General features: G+C 42.3%; 1 protein-coding gene across 1 annotated transcript in view; it reads right to left on the reverse strand.

Annotated features, from left to right (window-relative positions):
- The window catches only part of STPG4 (sperm-tail PG-rich repeat containing 4), a 127,004-nt gene that overhangs the window by 17,818 nt on the left and 85,586 nt on the right, over window positions 1-23,600 (reverse strand). Inside the window, exon 6 of the mRNA XM_073628507.1 lies at window positions 22,739-22,843. Coding sequence (XP_073484608.1) covers window positions 22,739-22,843 — 105 coding nt within the window. The remainder of the gene's footprint in view (window positions 1-22,738; window positions 22,844-23,600) is intronic.

The following is a 23,600-nucleotide window of genomic DNA, read 5'->3' on the forward strand; positions in this document are numbered from 1 at the left end:
GTGGGCAACTCTATACAAATTTAAAGTGAAGAAATGCAGCACTTAAATGTCCATAAAAGCAAAGAAAATGTCCATCAATCCGAGAGGCACCCGATAGGTGAATGAAACTTGACTAAAAAGATGAAAAAGTTCCGGATGGTCTCAAACCGACAAGATGGCCACGGTCCTCATGCACAGTGACGCCACATGTCCAAAAACTCCACCCAAGGGAACTTTTTCATATGACATGCCTGTTTAAATCTACTAGTGTGTGAGTATATAGATGTGGTTTTAATAAATTCAAATAGTTTTGATACAATATACCATGAAGTGGTTTTGTTTTTACACCTTTCAACATGAGGAGTGATGCCTGGATCCATGCTGGACCAGTCCGTGGTGGATTGATGTTTGGACCTTCTTGAACACCTTTAATCTAGCGGTCCAGTTGTAATGGTAAGACCCCATACACACTATTAGATTGTCTGCATATTTTTGTCTTCAGATTTACCAAAACCATATAATAAGAGGTCAAACCTTAATGCTGTGTACACATGATAAGAATTTCCGGCAACAAATGTTCGATGTAAGCTTGTTGTCGGAAATTCCGACCGCGTGTAGGCTCCATCGGACATTTGCTGTCGGAATTTCTGACAACAGATGTTTTGAGGGCTGGATCTCAAATTTTCCGACAACAAAATCCGTATTGTCGTAAATTTCGAGCTTGTGTAGACAATTCACGCAAAAGTCCACGCATGCTCGGAAACAAGCAGAAGAGCCGCATTGGCTATTGAACTTAATTTTTCTCGGCTCGTCGAACGTGTTGTACATCACCGCGTTCTTGGCGATCGGAATTTCTGACAACATTTGTGCGACTGTGTGTATGCAAGACAAGTTTGAGCCAACATCCGTTGGAAAAGAAATCCACAGTTTGGTTGTTGGAAAGTCCAATCGTCTGTATGTGGCATAAGCTTTTCAATTTTTTTGCAATCAGGCAGGCCCTTACACTACATGGTTTTGGTAAATCTGAAGACAAAAATCTGCAGAAAATGTAATAGTGTGTATGGGGTCTAAGAGGCTTGGCTTTGGTGTTGGTGGAAGATCACTGTTCATCGTTTTAGTCAAGGTTCATTCACCTGTCGGGTGCCTCTCGGGATTGATGGACATTTGCTTGGCTTTTATGGACATTTAAGCACTGCATTTCTTCACTTTATACATTAAATACTGTAAAGTCCCAAAGCAACAGCTGCCTACCGCCATTCACTACTTGTGCTCACCTCAGCTCAATTGACCTATATACATAAATAGGTCTTTATGCATTTTTATTCTTCCACAACCTTGATGGTATTATTTGCTGCCTTCTCCTCCACCTGAGATACAATCTTTAGTATATATTATGACAATGGCCCCGAATCAGCATACAAGAATAGCTCCTCTACTCAAAAATATAAAAAAAAAAACAACTTCACCTTTTTTGAAACGACTTTATTCCATTAATAAGCCACTAGGAAAATAACTTGCAATGCTGGTCCACTTAAAATCTCAGTACACACTGTAATATCCCTTTAAAAATACATGAGGATGTCACCTAAATTCCTAGGGATTGACATTTGCTTACTGAGCAAACTCTGGCCGTCACTTCCAGTCTGGTGTGATGATGTCATGATGCTCCATCCCACCGCGTTTCGTCACAACCAGCCATGACTTTCTTAAGGGTATCAGGAGCCATCTGATGCCAGACCCCAGTAGCTTTTAGTCGCTGGTGTTTGACAGGTAAGTGATGGGCGGTGAGGCTTAGTGTTTGAAGGTGGTGGGTGTAATCGTTACTTGGAAAACAGTCATCGTCATAGATACAGTTTAGACCAGCCTTTCTCAACCTTCTCAACACAGAGGAACCCTTAAAATAACTTTTCAGTCTCAGGGAACCTTCGCTAAAAATGACTATATCTACAAATTATAATACATTAGTGTGATGGTCAGTGGAAGAATGCTTCCTACACTGGTGGTCATTGAGAAGAATTAACCCCTTACAGATAGCTAAAAAGATTAATGGTGTCAGTGGGATATTTTCTGAGAGGCAGAAATTGCTCATTCCTCAAGGAACCCCTAAAAACCTCTGGAGGAACCCTAGGGTTCCATGGGACCCTGGTTGAGAAACCCTAATGCCCCGTACACACGGTCGGATTTTCCGCCGGAAAATGTGTGATAGGACCTTGTTGTCGGAAATTCCGACCGTGTGTAGGCTCAATCACACATTTTCCATCGGATTTTCCGACACACAAAGTTTGAGAGCAGGATATAAAATTTTCCAACTACAAAATCCGTTGTCGGAAATTCTGATCGTGTGTACACAAATCCGACGCACAAAGTGCCACGCATGCTCAGAATAAATAAAGAGATGAGAGCTATTGGCCACTGCCCCGTTTATAGTCCCGACGTACGTGTTTTACGTCACCGCGTTCAGAACGATTGGATTTTCCGACAACTTTGTGTGACCGTGTGTATGCAAGACAAGTTTGAGCCAACATCCGTCGGAAAAAATCCTAGGATTTTGTTGTCGGAATGTCCGAACAAAGTCCAACCGTGTGTACGGGGCATTAGTCTAGACCAAAGTTCCGAGGTCCACTGAGACAAAGAAACCGATTTGGAGATATAGCATCTGGCACCCGCACTGTACCACAAATATTGGTTTATACACTTGGCTGGGCATGACCGGACCACATTAATTAATCTTGGTTTTATCCTTCTTTGCTATCTAGACTTTGTGCCATTGTTCGTAATGAAGGTTTTCCTGTGTAAGCATTCTAGGTTGAAAACTAGCTGAATTCAATGAAAGAGTTTCATACATAATGACCATTTGCTTAAACATTGCCTATAACCACCTGAAATGCTTACATATTTATCAGCAAATTTAAGGAAAAAGATGTCCCCGATGACCAAGAACCTCAGAACTGGGACTTGCTCTCTGGTTTCTGTGAAAGGTCAATCTCTATAGCAAATTACTGAAGCATAGAAAAATTGACTTTATTTTTCCGAAGAAAAATGGAGTGTGTGAAAAAATAATAGCAAGTACTCTACCCAATATACTTTTCACATTAAAACACCGTATGCTGCTGTAATTTTTTTTTTATTATCAACACACTGTGGAAAAAAAATTGAAATATATAGAATGAGGAATGGGCCACTGAAAATATAGGTAGTGTAAAGGGACATTAAATGAAATACCATTAGGTGCTCATTTACATTATGGCCCATCTTGTCAGTTGTCATGTGCGAGGCATACAGTTATGATTGCTGCCAAATTTCTCTGCAAACATAGATTGTAAAGAGAGGGGGGTTCTATGCTAAATGACTCAGTCCACACTTTGTGGCTGAGAGCGTCGTGGCAGAATGAGCTTTATTTGCAGCAATTAAACCATGGATACCTGTTAATGTATATGGCTTCTCCCACCCAGACACCGGTCACTTCTATGAACAGAATGCTGTCTCCAAAACACAAAATTTAATTAGTCACCCAAGACTAGCAGTGTTGAGCATGGAAAGCTTTAAGATGCTCCATTAATGCTTCCTTCTTGGTGGTGAACTTTAAGGGCCCTCTCGGACTTGTCCGCTCTTGGAAATTTTTATGAACATGTGGTATTGCATGCATTAACGTACGTTGTGTTAGGGCAGCCCATACAAATTATTTGGGCTGCCAATGCACGAGAACTGACAGAAAATTGAACATGCACCATTCCTTCTGATGCAGTGCTGTATAATGCATAGAAGTGCTGCTGAACTGCATTGCATGTGTGTCAGAGGTGCGTTGCCTTTGGGTGCCTTGGGTTCAGGGCTGGTGCTACCACTAGGCAAACTAGGCAGCCGCCTAGGGCGCCCTGCTGCCTGGGGCGCACGGCCACCGGTGTTCCTACTCTCTTCTCTCTGCAGCAAGCAACTAAGTCTCAGAATCAGCAGGCAGCCGCCGCTCCGTTCGCACATAATGTCAGAAGCGCAGCGGTGGCGGAGGACTGTGTTTGTGTCCTGACTCCTGAATGAATGGAAGCAAGCAAACATTCATTGATGGGCGCTGGTGAGGCTGCATTTGATAGGGCGCTGGTGAGGCTGCATTTGATAGGGCGCTGGTGGGCTGCATTTGATGGGCGCTTCATTAAAAAGGTGGGGCATACATGGGCAGGGAAAAGAGGGTGGAGTCAGGGGTTTAGCCAGGGGGGCGGCAAAATGAGGTTTTGCCTAGGGTGTCAAAAATCCTTGCACCAGCCCTGCTTGGGTTGCCTTTGAAAATGAATGGCACTACAGCAAGCTAATGCATGTAAGGGCTCATTCATAATGGCAGTCAGGAGGCATTAAAAGCAGATGATAATAGTCGCTGGTTGAACTGTGGTTTTACACCACCCTTCCCAATCCCTACCTAAAAAAGGGCAGGCAGCCTCTCAGGGCTGTACACAAGCCATGGCCACAATGCTTTGCTTCGTGGTTGCTGCATAAATTAAATAGCTTGCCCCATTCAGCAGGCAGTACAGCCTCCGAATGCAACCCATTCAAGTGAATGGGGCTGCGCTGCAACTGCCCTGCAACAACATGCAATGCATGCGGTTGTGGCGTGGCGGGTTGGCAATTTCAAGGTTAAAACATTTCACCTCCTTACCGTCTGGCTGTAATCATTAATACCTCATGACAAGTATTTTTAAATACAAGCAGTGTACGTATATGAACGCAACAGGGTCGTCAACCTCCGGCGGCATTTTTTACTGACAAAGCATGAAAAATTTACTGACGGAGCACATTTTTTTATAACAACCTGAAAAATTACAGAACTCCAATTGAAAACTAACACAATCAATATTTAAACAGTATAAACATGACATGGAAACACTGAGAATACCCATAACATGTAATTTGCCTGATTTACTCTTAAAAATTCAAGATAGCATAACAAATTATTAGCCCCTGATATTTACTGACACTTGTAATAAATCACTGATTTTTACAAACTGCCAGTAAATTTACTGACGGTTGGCAACCCTGGAATGCAACCTGGTATCAGCCTCATGCAGCCCCTGTACAGCAGGGCTGGAGTGTGAGAGGAAGAAGCAGCACAAGGAGCCAATCAGTTAGTGTTCTGTTAAGAAGCAAACTGATAGGAGGAGAGAGCAGAGTGACAGACTGGTGAACTCATTACTATGCTGCTTTTTCTTTCCTTGTCCAATCACAGGCTGACCAGGACGACCTGGACTCTGGGGAAATTAGTTGAATAATGCTGGTCATCAGACTGAAGACATCTAGTAGAAAAAAGTTCTGTGGGGGAAATCTCTTGATCGAAGGTGAGTAGTTTTTTTTTTTTTTTTTTTTAATCCTTTAATAAATATATGAAGCAGCACTAAAATATTGAACTCAATATTGTGAACACACAAAAACGAATCAATATAATGACATCAATCTTATTAGGTAAAAAACGTGTATAAAGAAATCACACCAAATAAATAATGTACATAAGAGCCCATTCACAAGGGCTAAAAAGGAAAAATATACGTGAAACAAGAAAGTCCAAAGGAAACAAATTGTGTATGATTCACTTGCTCCACCAGTGTCCCCACAATCACAATTCGTAGTGCTTCCACCACCAGGGAACACCAAGTATTAAAGCCTCTTACCGGATCCTGTGGACCATCATATAGTATGGTCAAATACACGTGTTACATCTCCTTATGAAGGGAAACTCCAAAGCGTCAAACGTGATCAAGTCAGGGTTGGTTCATCAGCCGGATGAAAAATAAAAAGCATATACGCCCATAGTGTAACCCATAAAAAAAATGTATTAAAAAAAATAACAAGTAAAACTTGCAAAGGGAATCACACTAAGCAAATCCTTGGGCAATAGGTTTAAAAAAAACTTGAATATAGCAATAAAAACAAATACAATTGCTCTCCCAAAAAGCAGCAGGCTGTGTGGCTGCACCGTATTCTCCCGCCGGTCAGCAAGCGTGTCCAGGGAGTCCAGCACTGCCACACAGCCTGCTGCATTTGACCATACTATATGATGATCCACAGGATCCGGTAAGAAGCATTAACCACTTGCTGACCAGCCACCGTCATTATACTGCGGCAGATCGGCTAATTCCCGCAAATCGCCGTAGATGTACGTCGGCTCCTTTAAGAGCTGCACGGCGGGGGACCCAATTGTGCGTGGCCGCGATGTCGGCCGGCCACCCGCGATCGCGGGAAAGAGAGCCAGAACAGGGATCTGTCAATGTAAACAAACAGATCCCCGTTCTAACAGGGGAGGGCAGAGAGATCTGCTGTTCCTAGTGATTAGGAACAGCGATCTCTCTCCTCCTCCAGTCAGTCCCCTCCCCCCCACAGTTAGAAACACTTCCCAGGGAACACATTTAACCCTTTGATCGCCACCTAGTGTTAACCCCTTCTCTAACAGTGACATTTACACAGTAATCAGTGCATTTTTATAGAGCTTATCGCTGTACAAATTTCAAAGATCCCAAAAAAGTGTCAAAAGTGTCCGATCTGTCTGCCGCAATGTTGCAGTCCTGCTAAAAATAGCAGATTGCCGCCATTACTAGTAGAAAAAAATAATAATAAAAATGCCAAAAATCTATCTATCAATTTTGTTTGGGTACAGCGTTGCACGACCGCGCAATTATCAGTTAAAGCGACGCAGTGCCGTAACGCAAAAAATGGCCTGGTCATTGAGGGCGATAATCCTCCGGCCTGTAAGTGGTTAATACTTGGTGTTCCCTGGTGGTGGAAACACTACGAATTGTGATTGTGGGGACACTGGGGAAGCAAGTGAATCGTGGAGGATTTGTATCCATTGGACTTTCTTGTTTTACATATATTTTTCCTTTTTAGCTCTTGTGAATGGGCTCTTATGGACACTATTTATATATTTGGTGTGATTTCTTTATACACGCTTTTCTCCTAATAAGTTTGATATTGATTCATTTTTGTGTGTTCACAACATTGAGTTTTAATTTTTTTTAGCGCTGCTTCATTATAGTTATCACAATTCTTGCATCTAGTGTCACAGATTGCTTAAGCTGCTACTCATTTGTAATTTATATGTTTTAGCGTGTGTATCCTCTATGAGTTTTTTAATCTTTTAATAAGCTATTAATTTTCATCTTGTTATTTTTGGCTGGAGATCTGCCCTAAATACCTCTTGCTTGTGAATAAATAAGGTATTGATATTTATGTGCATTCATTATATATTTTGATGAGAATATATATCATATCATTACATGGAATGAAAACAGGCTTATAATAACTGGTAAGGCTTAGTAAATTGATGTCCGCATCTGAACCATTTTCCCTTTTCGCTTCTATATTAATATAAACACACACACATAGCCATTTACAGGAACACACAAAACTGGCCTGCAGCAAAACAATTTACATGAGTTGTAGACAGGCTGCATTTTAATTAACTAGTAATTAACTCTCTAAACAATAATTAACTCACAAATGTTTGAATGTTTAATATGGAGGTAATGTTTATATCTGTGGGTAATAATTTCATGGTGAACATAGTTTCTATTGTTTGTAGTAGATGATGGAGGTACATGGCAGACAGTGTGTTGTTTTTCCTGTTTGTACATACATAAGAATAAAATAATTATATGGGTAACATGTAATTCCCCTAAACGATCAGACCTCAAAGCTGCATCACCCAAAAAAAAAACACATTCTATTGTTCTGAACCCTACTTACAGTACAAATTATAGTAAAGGGGATATAGACAGAAAAGCTTGTTGAGTCACAAAATAATACACATAAGAAAAAATCATAAACGATAAAGATAAATTCCAATATATATTCAAAAATATATCCCAAATTTTTGGATATAAATTAGAATTTACCTTTAACTTTTTGCTTTTGTTCTTGTGTATATTATTTTGTGGCCGAATGTGCTTTTCTATCTATATCCCCTTTAATATAATAATAAAATACTCTGTGCATTTATATTGGGCCAGGCACCTCCTCCCACAGAAATTGAAGCATTTTCCCAACTTTGAAAACCAGAGCATTTTCCATCTACTGGTTATGGAGCAATTTTCATCATCCCATTGACCACTAACATTGGGACATTGCACTCTTGCCTTCAAATGACTACCGGCTTTTACACAGCATAAACGAGAGGTGTACCCTAAAAACCTGGACATTGTCTAATCTGAGGAGGGTAAGGCCCTCTTTGATGCAGACTCCACCAGTTGAAGGTGCTGGGGGCGCCCTCCCCCTGGACATACCACCCCTTTTTTCCCCCTACCCCCTTCCTTTCCTTATTTTCTCCTCTGTTTTTTTTTTTCTTCCTCTCTTTTCTCCTCTTTTTTCTCTCTCTCCCCCATTTCCTTTCCACACTTACTCATATTCCTTTTCATTTCTCCCCCCTCTTCCTATAAAACCTGGGTGGTTCCCTTCTGTGACCTGCATATGCACCATCTCTGTTATCATGTGCTCAACATTCCTTGTTTTATTACAAGGGGTTCATCGCTAGTTTTCATTTGGTTATGTATTCCCGCGTACAGCCCGTCAGGTCTACATATGTTATGGATTTCATACTGCCATTTTGTCTTATCTTATCTTATCTTATTATCTGATGTTTATGGTTGTATCCTATATTATGGTATACACCCGTCTCATTTTGTTCTCTGGAAGTCTTGGAAACCGCCTTTTTGTTAAATAAAGAATTTGTTAAAAAAAAAAAAAGAAAAGAAATGACCACCGGCACTGGGGTATGCTTCCTCCCACTGACCAGGAATGCCTAGACAGCTTTTTCTTCCAATGACCAGCAATTTAAGGGACACTACATTCTATCAATCAAGGTGTTTACTGTCTCATCAATTGCTGGATGCCAAGTACGTTGTAGCTTCCAGCACTTTCAATGTTAGCTCTTCTTCTATAATCTGCCCAAACAAAAGCATATGTAACGAGAGAGAATTTTTTGTAAAATTCTCCTTTGTTTTGAGGTTTATGTGTGTCTATGGGACTATTGCTTGTGGCACAGTAATTAGAAAATATTTTGTGGGTACAGGTACTGTGCAGTATATACTTCAAAGAAGCTATTTATATTTTTCATATAGAGCTATTCAAATAGCTGTACTTAAAGGTGCTTCTGTAAGTCACGCCAACTTTTTAATGCATCAATACCTATCTTTTTCTCAAGTTCAAAAGTTGGGAGGTTTCTTGACTGTTTTTTTCACAACCTGTATTTGAGACTGGTAGTGAAGGGAATCTCCCACAGGGGACACAGACAGCATTATAAATCTACAAAAGGGTGTTTTGTTGCTGTCTGTCCTTGTTGTAGGGATTCCCTATAACTTGTTGTCTATGTGACACCCTGTCATTCTTTGAGAATAAACCCTCCCAAATATATATCTACAGGCAGAAATAAAAACTTGAAAAGGTTCTAACCCAATCTAGAACAAGTGATAAATGGCTAGGTCTGGCAGAGGAATAGCAAAATCATAAGATAGCATAGGTAAAATTTAAGTGCTTTGGTTGCTGGCAAGGTACCACCAGCAGTAGCTTCACCCATGTGACATCGCCACACAGGTAAACTGAGAGGACTTTTTGACCTTCTGAAACTGTCAGTAGTAGGTCTAAAGATTAAAGTGATTGTAAACCCATATATTTATTTAAATAACAAATATATCATACTTGCCTCCTCCTCTTCTCGGGTCCCCTGCCAGCGCTCCTGACCAGGGGCGTAACTAGAAATCACAGGGCCCCATAGCAAGATGTTGTATGGGCCCCACCTGCAAACAGCCCCCCCAACAAAAAAATGGCGGGGCTTAATTAAATAGTGGGCATGGCTCATAGAGCATGTGGTTCGAGTCTGAGAAAAAGAAAGAAAGAAAGAAAGAAAGAAAGAAAGAAAGAAAGAAAGAAAGAAAGAAAGAAAGAAAGAAAGAAAGAAAGAAAGAAAGAAAGAAAGAAAGAAAGGACAACAGGCCCAGATCCTACACCACTATAGCAATATTTGTATTCCAGAAAGTTTAACAATCAACAGAAAAAGATACTCCAAACACCTGGTGTTGGTGCTTCAATCACCCTCACCTGTGCCCAATGCAGCGTGACCAGTGCCCAATGTGGCCTGTGTGTTCCCAATGCAGCGTGGCCCAATGCAGCCTCACCTGTGCCCAATACTGCCTTACCTGTGCCCACTTGTGCCCAGTGCAGCGTGTCCAGTGCCTAATACAGCCTCACCTGTGCCCAATGCAGCCTCACCTGTGCCCAATGCAGCGTGGCCAGTGCCCAATGCAGCGTGACCTGCCTGTGCCCAATGCAGCATATCCAGTGCCCAATGCAGCCTCACCTGTGCCCAATGCAGCGTGACCTGCCCATGCCCAATACAGCCTCACCTGTGCCCAATACTGCCTCACCTGTGCCCAATACTGCCTCACCTGTGCCCAATGCAGCATGACCCGTGCCCAATACAGCCTCCCCTGTGCCCAATACACCCTCACCTGTGCCCAATACTGCCTCACCTGTGCCCACCTGTGCCCAATGCAGCCTAACCTGTGCCCAAGGCAGCCTCACCTGTGCCCAATGCAGCGTGACCCGTGCACAATGCAGCCTCACCTGTGCAGAGAAAGAGGCGAGCCAGTGGCGGAACTACCGGGGAGGATGAGGAATGCATACTGCAGCCCTCAAATGGTTGTTGGTGAGCGTGGGGCTGCCTCAGAGTGGGGGGCGAGCACTGCCCGCACGGTCCCCCAGCAAGGGGAAGTGAGGAGAGGAAGAGGAGAGCTGTGCATATGAGCAGAGAGCTGTAAGAGCTTTCATTTGAATTTCCTGTGTTCCCGGGGCTCCCTGTCACATAGCCCCACCTCTTGGCCGGGCGCCTTTGATGACATCACATGTCCTGCATTGGACCGGCGTTCTGTCTATCAAAGGCGTTGGGCCAAGATGTGGGGCTATGTGACGGGGAGCCCTGGGAACACGGGAAATTCTAATGAAAGCTATTACAGCTGAGCTCTCTGCTCGTACGGACAGCTTGCCTCTTCCTCTCCTCACTTCCCCTGGCTGGGGGACCATGTGGGCAGTGCTTGCCCCCCCCGCAGTATGCATTCCTCATCCTCCCCACGGGCCCCTCTCAGCTGCGGGCCCCATAGCGGCCGCGTGGCTCGCTATGGCTGTAGTTCCGCCACTGCTCCTGACTCATCCTCATTGTCGAGTGCCCACCATAGGAATTCGTCTGCTGGCTTGCTCCCAAGCCATGCTCTGTGTGTCCACTGACACACAGAGCATGGCTTGGCCCTGCCCTCCTTCTCACTGGCTGTAATTGACAGCAGCTGGATTTAATGGCTCCCACTACTGTCTCTGAGCCTAGGTGGAGGGATAGAGAGGAGAGAGCCTCTACTCTCATGCACAGTGCTGGTTTGAGATCAGGCTCAGGTAAGTATTGGGGGGCTGCCTTTAGAAGGTTTCTTTTAAAGGTTTCTCAATGAGAGTATCATATCGTCCGTTTTTTTTTTTTGCATGCTAGTCTCCATATCAAAAACGAATAGGTTACTAAAGTACAATACATGGGTAGGTGCTAGATTAGTTTTTTTGTGAGTATAGGCAAATTTAGGCAGGCCTAGCTGGAAGCTAGGCCTGTTTGTTTTGGTTTGTGTGGGCTGGGAGTGGCTCGGCAGCTGGTGACTCACAGGCAGTGTCACTGAGACCTCCCTCTTCCTTCTAGAGGATTCTAGAAGGAAAGGAGGAGAGGAGAGGTGGAGCTGTCCATGATTTTCTAAGGAGCCCTGACCAATCCCCAACCTGGATTGGCAGGGGGCAAGCCTCCTTAAATACCTAGAGTCAGCACAGCTGGGGAGGAGTTGTTGGGTGGAACAACTGAGGATGGAATACTAGGCTGTCGGGGTCTTTGAGGGAGCTTCCTAGTCTGGGGGGGTGACCTTGGGCCTAGGCTCGGGTGCAGGACAGAGCCCTCCAGGAAATCGTGGAGGCTCTGAACAGGAGGCACAGGAGGGGCAAGAGAGGACAGCAGGAGCTAGTGCTCCCGGGCAAGTCTTCAGGAGGGAACCACCGGTTGCAGCCAGGAGGGTTGGTGAGTGACATGTGCAGTCAGGAGGACTGGGGAGGCATGCCTGAGAGGACTGGGAGCATGGAGTCAGAGATGGGTGCAGAGCCAGTAGTGAGGACTGCAATGTCATGGGCAGTGGAGTCTGGCAGCTGCAGCCACGAGGGCTGGCAGGGCCTAAAGAGGGCTGACTGGGAGGAGTAGTCCACCAGTAGGACAGCTAACACTAAAGACTTTTCTTGCTACACCATAGGAGCCCGCGGTCCCTGCCTGCAAAAGGCAATTGCTAAGGCCTGGCTAGCTGTTCCTGAGAAGCAAGAGTTGTGCAGGAGGAAGAGAGAGAGAGCAGAAGTCTGCCAGCAAGAGTTCTGTAGGAGGAGACTGAAGTGGTAACTAGTACAGAGAAGTGTATATAGTTGTCCCAATTGATTGATATACAATCCGCCAATTAATTGATATACAATCCGCCAATTGATTGATATACAATCTACCAATTGACTGACATAGAATTCCCGGGCATACCATATTTCCCTTACCCCATCCAAGTTAAATTCCCTAATAAAAATAACAAAAAAACAAACACCTGGACTATTTTCTGCCTGAGAGTGACTAAGGAGTGAACGCCGGGCTGGGCAGGGTGACAGGTGGGCCACATCACTTAGCAGCCCCTAGGGGTTACCGCTATAAATAATTCTCGTATCACAGAATAAAAATTCGGAAGTGATGTAATGTATTTGTATTGTATTTTTGGATGAAAACTGTACTGATTCAACAAAATTCGTACGATCTGGTATCTGGAAAATTGTTTGTGTTTGTCCCTTTGAAACATTTCAGATGAAAGCTGTGTACTAATGATCAGATTATTGTATGATCGCTTCGAAAGAGATATTTTTTGTACGATATTCTGATCTTGTGTATGGGGCTTAAGTTTACTGGTTGACTAGAATTGCTCTTTCAATTACTTCATTTAAAGTGGTTACATAGTTACATAGTAGGTGAGGTTGAAAAAAGACACAAGTCCATCAAGTCCAACCTATGTGTGTGATTATGTGTCAGTATTACATTACATATCCCTGTATGTTGCGGTCATTCAGGTGATTATCTAATAGTTTCTTGAAGCTATCAATGCTCCCCACTGAGACCACCGCCTATGGAAGGGAATTCCACATCCTTGCCGCTCTTACAGTAAAGAACCCTCTACGTAGTTTAAGGTTAAACCTCTTTTCTTCTAATTGTAATGAGTGGCCACGAGTCTTATTAAACTCTCTTCTGCAAAAAAGTTTTATCCCTATTGTGGGGTCACCAGTACAGTATTTGTAAATTGAAATCATATCCCCTCTCAAGCGTCTCTTCTCCAGAGAGAATAAGTTCAGTGCTCGCAACCTTTCCTCATAACTTAGATCCTCCAGACCGTTTATTAGCTTTGTTGCCCTTCTTTGTACTCGCTCCATTTCCAGTACGTCCCTCCTGAGGACTGGTGCCCAGAACTGGACAGCATACTCCAGGTGCGGCCGGACCAGAGTCTTGTAGAGCGGGAGAATTATCGTTTTATCTCTGGAGTTGATCCCCCTTTTAATGCATGCCAATATTCTGTTTGCTTTATTAGCAGCAGCTTGGCATTGCATGCCATTGCTGAGCCTATCATCTACTAGGACCCCCAGGTCCTTTTCCATCCTAGATTCCCCCAGAGGTTCTCCCCCCAGTGTATAGATTGCATTCATATTTTTGCCACCCAAATGCATTATTTTACATTTTTCTACATTGAACCTCATTTGCCATGTAGTCGCCCACCCCATTAATTTGTTCAGGTCTTTTTGCAAGATTTCCACATACTGCGGAGAAGTTATTGCCCTGCTTAGCTTAGTATCGTCTGCAAATACAGAGATTGAACTGTTTATCCCATCCTCCAGGTCGTTTATGAACAAATTAAATAGGATTGGTCCCAGCACAGAACCCTGGGGAACCCCACTACCCACCCCTGACCATTCTGAGTACTCCCCATTTATGACCACCCTCTGAACACGCCCTTGTAGCCAGTTTTCAATCCATGTACTCACCCTATGGTCCATGCCAACGCACCTTATTTTGTACAGTAAACGTTTATGGGGAACTGTGTCAAATGCTTTTGCAAAATCCAAATACACCACGTCTACGGGCCTTCCTTTATCTAGATGGCAACTCACCTCCTCATAGAAGGTTAATAGATTGGTTTGGCAAGAACGATTCTTCATGAATCCATGCTGATTACTGCTAATGATATCATTCTTATTACTAAAATCTTGTATATAGTCCCTTATCATCCCCTCCAAGAGTTTACATACTATTGATGTTAGGCTAACTGGTCTGTAATTCCCAGGGATGTTTGCTTTTATCCAATCAGCTGGTACCATTCCAGTCAATAGACTGTCTGTAAAAATTAGGAACAACGGTCTGGCAATCACCTGACTGAGTTCCCTAAGTACCCTCGGATGCAAGCCATCTGGTCCTGGTGATTTATTAATAAGTTTCTCAAGTCTAATTTTAATTCCGTCCTCTGTTAACCATGTAGGTGCTTCCTGTGTTGTGTCATGAGGATAAACACTGCAGTTTTGGTTACTGAAGCCCCCCGATTCACTCGTGAAGACTGAGGAGAAGAATAAATTCAATACCTTTGCCATCTCCCCATCCTTTGTAACCAGATGTCCTTCCTCATTCTTTATGGGGCCAATATGGTCTGTCCTCCCTTTTTTACTGTTTACATACTTAAAGAATTTCTTGGGATTTTTTTTGCTCTCCTCCGCTATGTGTCTTTCATGTTCTATCTTAGCCGTCCTAATTGCACCCTTACATTTCTTATTGCATTCTTTATAAATTCTGAATGCTGAGGATGATCCCTCAACCTTGTATTTTTTGAAGGCCTTCTCCTTTGCTTTTATATGCATTTTTACATTGGAGTTAAGCCATCCAGGATGTTTGTTCGCTCTTTTACATGTATTACCCAATGGGATACATTGGCTAATGCCCTTATTTAATATGCTCTTAAAGCAAACCCATCTCTCCTCCGTATTCTTTGTTCCTAATATTTTATCCCAATTTATGCCTTTTAGCAAGGTTTGTAGTTTAGGGAAGTTGGCTCTTTTGAAATTCAGTGTCTTTGTGTTCCCTTCATGTTTCCTATTTGTGTGATTTATACTGAAACTAATTGACCTGTGATCGCTGTTACCCCGTATTTCCACATCTGTGATCAGGTCTGTATTGTTGGTAATCAGTAGATCTAGTAATGTTTTATTTCTAGTTGGTGCGTCTACCATCTGACCCATAAAATTGTCCTGCAAGACATTAAGGAACTGGCGAGCCTTAAATGAATGCGCGGTTCCCTCCGCCCAGTCTATGTCTGGATAATTAAAATCCCCCATTATGATAACACTTCCCATCCTTGCTGCTAATCCAATTTGTGATAGGAGATCCGTCTCCACTTCCTCCCTCAGGTTAGGGGGCCTATAGCATACTCCCAGTATTATTTTCCCCTTAGCTTCATCCCTTTGGAGCTCTACCCATAAAGATTCCACCTCCTCCCTAGCCCCCTCAGTGATGTCATCTCTCACATTCACTTGTACATTATTCTTGATATATAGGCATACCCCTCCCCCTTTTTTACCCTCTCTATCCTTGCAGTATAGGGTATACCCTTGAATGTTTGCCAGCCAATCATGAGAGCTGTTGAACCAGGTCTCTGAAATTCCCACAAAATCCAAATCCTCCTTGTACAACAGTATCTCTAGTTCACCCATCTTGTCCGCCATGCTCCTGGCATTAGTGAACATGCCACATAGTTTAGACCGGTCGCATATTGTCCTCGTATTGGGTGTTTCAAGATTGCAACTAGGACTTGCTACTATACTCACCTTGTGTTTTTGTGCTTTGGTTAACCTAACACTAATGCCCCCAATACTACCCTCTGGAATATCTTCCACGCTGGCTATCACTTTCTCTGGACCCTCCCCCCATCGCCTAGTTTAAAAACCCTTCTAACTTTTTGGCCATCTTCATTCCCAGCAGATCTGCACCCTCCTCATTTAGGTGCAGTCCGTCCCTTCTATAGTACCGGTTACCGACTGAGAAGTCAGCCCAGTCCTCCAGGAACCCAAACCCCTCCTTACTACACCAGCTCTTCAGCCACTTGTTTACTTCCCTAATCTCCCTCTGCCTTTCTGGTGTGGCTCGATGTACTGGTAGTATTCCTGAGAATACTACCTTGGAGGTCCTTTTCCTCAATTTAGCTCCTAAGTCCCTAAAATCGTTCTTTAGGACACTCCATCTGCCTCTGACTTTGTCATTGGTGCCAACGTGCACCATGACAGCCGGGTCTTCCCCAGCCCCTCCCAGTAATCTGTCCACAAGATCCGTGATGTGCCGAACCCACTTTGAAAAAAAAAAAACTAACACCTGCAAGACAAAGGCATAATGAGCTAGTATGCGTAGCATACTAGCTCATTATGTAATACTCACTTGAGATCGAAGCCCCCGCTGCGGTGCCCGTACACAGCTCCGGCCGGAGACATCACCCCCGGGGGTTACTTCCGGGTATCGCGGCTTCGGCGCTGTGATTGGCTAGAGCCACGATGACCTCACTCTTGCGCATGCTTGCGGGAGCCGCCGGCAACGGCACACTCACTGAAGCGATGGCACATATGTGCCATTGCTTCAGTTTGCTTCAGTGTGCATGTGCCAGTGACGTCGGCACATGCAAATACAGGGATATCTCCTAAACCGTGCAGGTTTAGGAGGTATCCAGGGTAGCTACAGGTAAGCCTTATTATAGGCTTACCTGTAGCAAAAAGTGGTCTGTAATGGTTTACAACCACTTTAAAATGTCATGATTAGCTTTTCTAAAACCCTATTCAAGCCTGTATTATTAGTTGTGAACAACATAAAAACAAAAGCATCAAGCTAGTAACAGATGATCTAAACACTGTGCTATCTCCTAATCTGATGGGAAATGTATTGCGTATGAAAGTGTTTTTATCATGCCCTAATCTCTAAAACCGCAGAAGTTTGTAGAACTAAAACAAGTGCACAGTAAAAGTCAGCCTGCATCACATAAACCCTGACATGACTGCCAGTCGGATGGGCCTTACGAGGTACAATTGGTTCCCTGCCAGCGTTTCAAGGCTCTGGATTACATGATCTTGCCTTTGTGCTGCGTCTCGTTTAGTGGAACCAGAGAAGGCAGGGCAGCTGCCTTATTATCTGGTGCTAAGCCATTAGATCAGCTGTAAATTATGTATTTCCTGTGTCTGTAGACAACCAAATAAATTATATGTCCTCACTTGGAGCTTTGGTCTTCTCTGTGCCAGACAAAAAAGATGTGCATTTAGTTTGGTGTTTATTAAATTGTAGAAGTTTTTTTCTTTTTCTTTTTTTTTTTTCCAATATCTTTACTTTGGTGTCATTCTATAGCAATCTTCTACATATTCTGCACTAATATTCATTTGGAATCTATGAACTTTGGACTTTTGAAAGCCATAGCAATATAGAACTGTTGATAACAGTGGTATTAGTGCCAAGTTCCAAAAGGTAAGGGCCAGCCCCTGCCAAAATCTTTTTTTTAATTTTGGTTAGAGTGAGGAAAGGTGAGACCCTATGTCAGATGTTATAGCCAACTGTGCCCCTTGTGAGGAGATTCGGAGATTCCACCTCCCTTCCTATCCTGAAGATCACACAGGAAGTGAAGCAATTTCCCCAAGGAGAATGCAGATGTTAGTAAAAGCCCGATAGAGCTCATTATCTTTCCCCAATCTTTTTTTTTTTTTTTTTTAAAGATAAGATGTGTATTCTAATGTATTTGAAAGATTTCCCTTTTGGTGAGTGCACAGGAAGTGGGGGAAAATCTTCCCAATGGTTACAGAAAACACATAAAAAACCTGGCAGGAAACACTGTAGCCCACTGCTCCATAAACTCAACGGGCATCGAGGCCAAGTATAAGTTGTTAATGTGCTGGTACATGGTATCCCAGAGGTTGGCCAAATTTGTCCCTGGGGCCTCACCTTGCTGTTTCTGGGGGTTGTACGGACACAGGCATGCTCCTCTAAATTTCGTGAGATTGTCCAAAAATCAGATGCTCTTTGATAGCTGTCTATCTATCCTTATATACTCAATTTTAGGGAAAAGCATCTGGAAAGATCCATAGGTGGCTTTGGTAAACCTAAAACTAAATGGATGCCCAAGCTCCCTGTTCTAATTTGTAACTTTTTTCTTCATGGCGGCTAAGCAAACCTTAGCTAAAGCATGGAAATCAACTACTCCAACAATAGAACAAGTTAGGTGGTACCTGATAAACTCTGTGCCTTCAGCTGGCCATAGATTGGTATTTTTATTTTAATTTTTGTAGTTAAGTCAGCGGAGAATCCCCTTGCAGGGACATTGTAGCATTGTATTCTGACAGCAGGACTTACAAATGTCAGAATACTCTGATCAGTGGCTGACCAGTGTGTCCCTTCAATAGAAGTCGATCAAACAATTGACTTCTACTGGGCAGGAATGGACACACACTGATCAAAATTCAGCCAGTCTGTGTTGACCTGGGTGAACTTCAAACTGGTCTATGGACAGCTTAGCTTATGTGGGGGATATGCTTAGGATTGAATGCCTTTTCTACCAACATAAAGGCTGCCCCAATAAATTTGAGAAATCTTGGTCATGCTGGCTTGATACTCTTGGATTAGGTCCACTGGACGTAGTGGCTGGTAGTCTGGGCATCCCCAGATGATATATTGTTTACTTTTCTCTTTTCTTCTTTTTATATACTTCAGGCTATCAGTGGAGGAGGGAGTAATTTTTTTAATAATGCCTCAATTATGTGGTGTTAACCCTATGTATGCATTCTTGGTCGCTGTTTTTGGAGGACATTCTAAGATTCTTTTGTATAATGTTTTTTTTTTTCTTTTATATAATATTGTGAGATGTGTTGCCTGTGACTTTGACTTGTACAATTTATATTGGGCATGTTATTACTTTGTAAATAATTCTCTCTGCTAGGGGCAAAAGTTGCCACCATCCCTAAGCAACCTAGGGCAACCAGACCAAGTCAAAAACCAAAATAAATTTTGTTATAATATTTAATTTTAAAATCTCACATGGTTAAAAATAATACACAGAATGGTCACTGAATGACACAAAGAGAATTAACAATGAGTTGTGTATACATGCTGAGCAGTATTCCCAAAACCATTTATATTTCACAGCTATGATATTCCTAGTTGTAACTTGCTTAATGGAATCAGGTATCCAATGCGTTTCAAACTTCCTGAATCAATCTGACTTACTGCAAAGCAATAGGAAGGCTGTTATTGTAAGTATCATGTAAAACAAGATTTGTTGATAGAGTTCAATTAATTTTTGTACATGCTATATTATTTGGAATCTATTTATTATTGCAGGGTGGTATTATATATCCATGAGGAAGAAATTGATTAGTTCAAAGTTTGAAACACACTGGATCATTGTGAAATCTCTTTGTGTCATTCAGCGACCACTCTGTGATTTTTAAATTATTTTTTTTTTAAATGTTTGTAATTGTATTTTCATTGGTTTTAACAAAAGCACAAAGATCACAAAGTGAAATTTACAAAATGTTAAAAAAACATAAAAGAACATAAAGGAGGGATGAACTCTCTGCAGATGTTACATAAAACATAGGTACAAAGATCACAGCATAAAGTCTAAGCACAAATTACTGGCTAGAGAAATGCTTCTCAACCTGATACAGTGTGGAGGGGTCATAGGGAAAGCATATACAGTATCTCACAAAAGTGAGTACACCCCTCACATTTCTGTAAATATTTTATTATAACTTTTCATGTGACAACACTGCAGAAATGACACTTTGCTACAATGTAAAGAAGTGAGTGTACAGCTTGAATAACAGTGTAAATTTTCTGTTCCCTCAAAATAACTCAACACACAGCCATTAATGTCTAAACCGCTACAAAAGCAACAAAAGTGAGTACACCCCAAGTGAAAAATGTCCAAATTGGGCCCAATTAGCCATTTTTTCATGTGACTCATTCGTGTTACAAGGTCTCAGGTGTGAATGGGGAGCAGGTGTGTTAAATTTGGTGTTATCGCTCTCACTCTCTCATACTGGTCACTGGAAGTTCAACATGGCACCTCATGGCAAAGAACTCTTCGAGGATCTGAAAAAAAAGAATTGTTGCTCTACATAAAGGTGGCCTATGCTATAAGAAGTTTGCCAAGACCCTGAAACTGAGCTGCAGCATGGTGGTCAAGACCATACAGCGGTTTATCAGGACAGGTTCCACTCAGAACAGGCCTCACCATGGTAGACCAAAGAAGTTGAGTGCACATGCTCAGCATCATATGCAGAGGTTGTCTTTGGGAAATAGACTTATGAGTGCTGCCAGAATTGCTGCAGAGGTTGAAGGGGTGGAGGGTCAGCCTGTGAGTGCACAGGCCATACACCGCACACTGCATCAAATTGGTCTGCATAGCTGTCATCCCAGAAGGAAGCTTCTTCTAAAGATGATGCACAAGAAAGCCTGCAAACAGTTTGCTGAAGACAAGCAGACTAAGGACATGGATTATTGGAACCATATCCTGTGGTCTGATGAGACCAAGATTGACTTATTTGGTTCAGATGGTGTCAAGCGTGTGTGGCGGCAACCAGGTGAGGAGTACAAACAAAAGTGTGTCTTGCCTACAGTCAAGCATGGTGGTGGGAGTGTCATGGTCTGGGGCTACATGAGTGCTGCCGGAACTGGGGAGCTACAGTTCATTGAGAGAACTATGAATGCCAACATGTATTGTGACATACTGAAGCAGAGCATGATCCCTTTGGAGACTGTGTGGCAGGGCAGTATTCCAACATGATAATGACCCCAAACACACCTCCAAGATGACCACTGTCTTGCTGAAGAAGCTGAGGGCAGTCTCCAGACCTAAACCCTATTGACCATCTGTGAGGGCATCCTCAAACGGATGGTGGAGGAGCGCAAGGTCTAATACCCACCCGCTCCATGATGTAGTCATGGAGGTGTGGTAGAGGACTCCAGTGGCAACCTGTGAAGCTCTAGTGAACTCCATGCCCAAGAGGGTTAAGGCAGTGCTGGAAAAAAATGGTGGCCACAAAAAATATTGACACTTTGGGCCCAATTTGGACATTTTCACTTATTGGTGAACTCACTTTTGTTGCCAGCGGTTTAGACATTAATGGCTGTGTGTTGCGTTATTTTGAGGGGACAGCAAATTTTCATTGTTATACAAGCTGTACACTCACTATTTTACATTGTAGCAAAGTGTCATTTCTTCAGCATTGTCACATGAAAAGATATAATAAAATATTTACAAAAAATGTGAGGGGTGTACTCACTTTTGTGAGATACTGTACACCCTAGAAATGATGGGAGGAGTCAGTTGAGAATGATATAAACCAAAGGGGCATAAATCAGGGTGGCTGGTTTCCGTATTCAGATTGGTCAAAGATTTCCCAGATTTTATTAAATTGAGGAATGGCATCATGTACAGTAGCGCTTAGGTTTCCATCCTCTTGATTTCAGCTATAAGTTGTAATAATCGTGGTTGAGAGGGAGGGTCAGTTGACAGCCAACATAATGGGATAGCTCTCTTAGCAGCCAGGAGAACGTAGGAAATGAACCGTTTAACCGGCTTTGCTATACCAGACAAGGGGAGTCCCAGTAAATAATGGATAGGATCTAGCGGGAGGGTCAGGCCCACCGCTGGAGCAATAACATCGCATCAGACCAAAAAAGGCTGAATACGGGGACCTAGCCAAAATTTATGAAAATGTGAGCCTACTTCTAGACCACAAAGCCAACACAAAGCTGAATGAGAGGGGTCCAGGCGATGTATGACTTTCTTCGGTCCTATACCAAAACACCATTATTTTTAACGTGATCTTTCTCTGCACCACTCATTTGAAAAACTTAAAAGTATAGGTTCAGATCTTGTCCCATAATTGTGGAGTAATAGGTCGCTGTAAGAGAAAAACCCATTTACGCATATATAAATGGGTGTCATCTGTGACCAAAGTTATTTAAATTTTAAAGATATAATTTATTCGAACAAAGTGTATTTTGGTTTTGACTTGGTCCGATTGCTCTTAAATCCCAAAGAGGATTTAACAAAATATATTGCATGTCATTCCCTTTTTTTTCAAATAAAGTACTTGCTTGATTAAAAAAAAAAAAAAAAAAAAGGGCCTAGACACATGGATAAAGCATTGCATTTCTCCAAACTTTGACCACACACTGCTCACTATCTGATGAACTATGTAATTAGCAAATTTATACCACTTCTTCAACTTTTTTCCAACACCTTTCTTTTCCTTGTTCTCGTACCTATTTTTAATGTCCCTCCATTCTGTACACTTATTCTTTTCTACCCTCTCTCTCTTCTCCATTACCTGTCTTTCTCTAAATTCTACATAGGCACTTGCACTCCTTTTTGAGTAGACTAACTGGTCCAAAACACAGAGGTTCATTAGCCCGGTTATACTAGCTCTTACCAAATGTGTATATTCATTATCGGTTCACCACAATATTTTCACATTCAATATGATGGTTTTATATATATCATTTTGTCAAAGACTGTTATGCTCACTTTGAAATGTAACCTGTGTACTTAAGTGCCTTGTTTAATTGCCTAAAACCCAATAATTATTTAAAGTGGAAAAGATCAAAGATTAAATATTGCTTCTGTGGACTTACATTAATAGATGAATGGAACCTGGGTACGCTTGATTTGAAACTTGATGAAATACTCAGAGAAGGGACACTTTTCGGATTATAGTCTCCTGGTCCAGGTCCTTGTTTCTATTATATAAACAGGATTAGCGATTAGTTATTTGTCCTTTAACAATGTCATTCACATTAACAAGTAGCAATTACAAGCACCATTTAATTGAGGCAGGAAAAATCTTACATTATTTACATTAGAAAAACAGATAGTTGAACTGACTTGTTGAACTTGTAATTCTTTAATAATATCCTTCTGAGAAGTGTTTTTGTTACCGATCAAAGTAACAGCACAGTGAGCTATTGGTAAATTAATCTTGACCCCTTCCTGCCATGCCCTGCCACCAATAAGATGTAAGTATTGCAGTGGGAACAATACAGTGGGGGAAATAAGTATTTGATCCCCTGCAGATTTTGTAAGTTTGCCTACTTACAAAGAAATGAAGGGTCTATAATTTTTATCATAGGTGTATTTTAAATGATAGAGACAGAATATCAACCAAAAATCCAGAAAAAGCACATTAAATAAATAAATTAAATTGCAGTCCAGTGAGTGAAATAAGTATTTGATTGACAAGCAAAACATGACTTAGTACTTGGTAGAGAAACCATTGTTGGCAAGCACAGAGGTAAGACGTTTCTTGTAGTTGGTGACCAGGCTTGCACACATCTCAGGAGGGATTTTGGTCCATTCTTTTTTACAGATCTTCTCTAAATGCTTAAGGTCTCTTGGCTTTTGCTTGGCAACTCGTTTCAGATCCCTCCAAAAATTTTCTATAGGATTAAGGTCTGGAACCTGGCTAGACCACTCCATGACCTTAATGTGCTTCTTCTT

Source organism: Aquarana catesbeiana, linkage group LG04 (assembly GCF_042186555.1).
Source record: "Aquarana catesbeiana isolate 2022-GZ linkage group LG04, ASM4218655v1, whole genome shotgun sequence".
Taxonomy (NCBI): Eukaryota; Metazoa; Chordata; class Amphibia; order Anura; family Ranidae; genus Aquarana; species Aquarana catesbeiana.